The sequence below is a fragment of the Oncorhynchus nerka genome, linkage group LG18 (genome assembly GCF_034236695.1).
Source record: "Oncorhynchus nerka isolate Pitt River linkage group LG18, Oner_Uvic_2.0, whole genome shotgun sequence".
In the NCBI taxonomy this organism is placed as follows: domain Eukaryota; kingdom Metazoa; phylum Chordata; class Actinopteri; order Salmoniformes; family Salmonidae; genus Oncorhynchus; species Oncorhynchus nerka.
The window spans coordinates 1,998,244-2,000,743 of record NC_088413.1 but is presented as its reverse complement, the minus strand read 5'-3'; the positions used below and the strand labels follow the sequence as shown (position 1 = coordinate 2,000,743).

The 2,500-nt window shown below is 42.5% G+C and overlaps 1 protein-coding gene across 1 annotated transcript in view; it reads left to right on the top strand.

The window, feature by feature from the left end:
* Window positions 1-2,500, top strand: part of tbc1d1 (TBC1 (tre-2/USP6, BUB2, cdc16) domain family, member 1) — a 158,809-nt gene that overhangs the window by 87,618 nt on the left and 68,691 nt on the right. Inside the window, 2 exon segments of the mRNA XM_065003418.1 lie at window positions 1-4; window positions 1,049-1,176. The exon segment at window positions 1-4 is cut by the window's left edge and continues 107 nt beyond it. Of these exon segments, the coding sequence (XP_064859490.1) occupies window positions 1-4; window positions 1,049-1,176 (132 nt within the window).

The following is a 2,500-nucleotide window of genomic DNA, read 5'->3' as shown; positions in this document are numbered from 1 at the left end:
GGAGGTATACCACACCATACACCATACACCATACACCATACACCATATACCACACCACACACTACACACTATACCACAGCACACTTTCCATACACCACACCATATACCACACACCATATACCACACCACACCATACACCATACACTACACCACACCATACACCATACCACACCACACACCATACCACACCACACACCATACACCATACCACACACCATACCATACACCATACACCACACACTACACCACAGCACACTTTCCATACACTACACCACACCATACACCATACCATACCATACACCATACCACACACCACACACCATACACCACACACCATACACCATACCACACCGTACACCACACACCACACACCATACACCATACCACACCACACACCATACACCATACCACACACCATACCATACACCACACACCATACACCACACACCATACACCACACACCATACACACCATACACCATACCACACCATACACCATACCACACACCACACCATACACCATACACCATACCACACACTATACACACCATACACCACACACCATACACCATACCACACACCATACCACACACCATACCATACACCACATACCATACACCACACACCATACACCACACACCATACCACACACCATACACCACACCACACACCATACACCACACCATACACCACACCACACACCATACACCACACACCACACCACACACCATACCACACACCACACCACACACCATACACCACACACCACACCATACACCACACACCATACCACACACCACACCACACACCATACACCACACACCACACCATACACCATACCACACACCATACACCACACACCATACCACACACCATACACCATACCACACACCATACACCATACCACACACCATACACCATACACCACACACCATACCACACACTACACAATACAAACCACACCCCACACCATGGGGTGTGTATTTAATGTTGTGTGTCCCAACATGGGGTTGTGTGTGTGTGTGTGTATTAATGTGTGTGTGTTACAGTGACGTAGCAGCCCTGTCCAGTCCGGTAGCAGTGTGTGTGGTAGGAGACAGTCCTCTACGTAGACACTCCTGGAGACAACAGATCTTCCTTCGTGTCGTTACCCCTCAGAAAAACACTGACCGCAATGGTACGTACACACACACACACACACACACACACACCTGTTTGAGTAAGGAGGGTGACTGTATCTTGTATCAGATAAGGATGTGTGTTCTTCATATCAATAGTTGTCCGTCTAATGCATGTGGGTTTGTCTTACAGATAAAGATTCTAAATGATTCCTTCTAGTTCTAGAATGTGAATGTGAATCTACTGCATGTGGTTTGTCTTACAGATAAAGATTCTAAATGATTCCTTCTAGTTCTAGAATGTGAATGTGAATCTACTGCATGTGGTTTGTCTTACAGATAAAGATTCTAAATGATTCCTTCTAGTTCTAGAATGTGAATGTGAATCTACTGCATGTGGTTTGTCTTACAGATAAAGATTCTAAATGCAGCCCCTTCTAGTTCGAATGTGAACCTACTGCATGTGGTTTGTCTTACAGACCTTTTGAAGTGTTTTAATTCAACAAATACATTTAGATTCTAGTTCATTTATTTAGCCTGGCTAGTTCCCATAGTAATAATTGATGCATTTAGCCTGGCTAGTCCCCTTAGTAATAATTGATGCATTTAGCCTGGATAGTCCCTATAGTAACAATTGATGCATTTAGCCTGGATAGTCCCCTTAGTAATAAATGATGCATTTAGCCTGGCTAGTCCCCTTAGTAATAATTGATGCATTTAGCCAGGATAATCCCCTTAGTAATAATTGATGCATTTAGCCTGGCTAGTCCCCTTAGTAATAATTGATGCATTTAGCCTGGCTAGTCCCTATAGTAATAATTGATGCCTTTAGCCTGGCTATTCCCTGTCACGCCCTGGTCGAAGTATTTTGTGTTTTTCTTATGTTTTGTGGTTTCAGGCCAGGTGTGACATGGGTTTTTGTATGTGGTGTGTAGCTTAGTGGGATTGTAGCTTAGTGGGGTGTTCTGTCTATTTCTGAATGGTTCTCAATCAGAGGCAGGTGTTTAGTTGTCTCTGATTCCAGCCTATTATTTGATGTATTGTGGGTTTGTCCTTAGTGTCTTAAAGATTCTAAAGGCTGATTTGATGTTTTCTAGTTCTAGAATTTGATGTGAATCTATTGCATGTGGTTTGTCTTACAGATAAAGATTCTAAGTTTGATTCCTTCTAGTTCTAGAATATGCATTTAGCCTGGATAGTCCCCATAGTAATAATGAATCTACTGCATTTAGCCTGGATAGTCCCTATAGTAATAATTGATGTAGTCCCTATAGTAATAATTGATGCCTATAGTATTTAGCCTGGATAATTGATGCATTTAGCCTGGATAGTCCCTATAGTAATAATTGATGCATTTAGCCTGGATAGTCCCTATAGTAATAA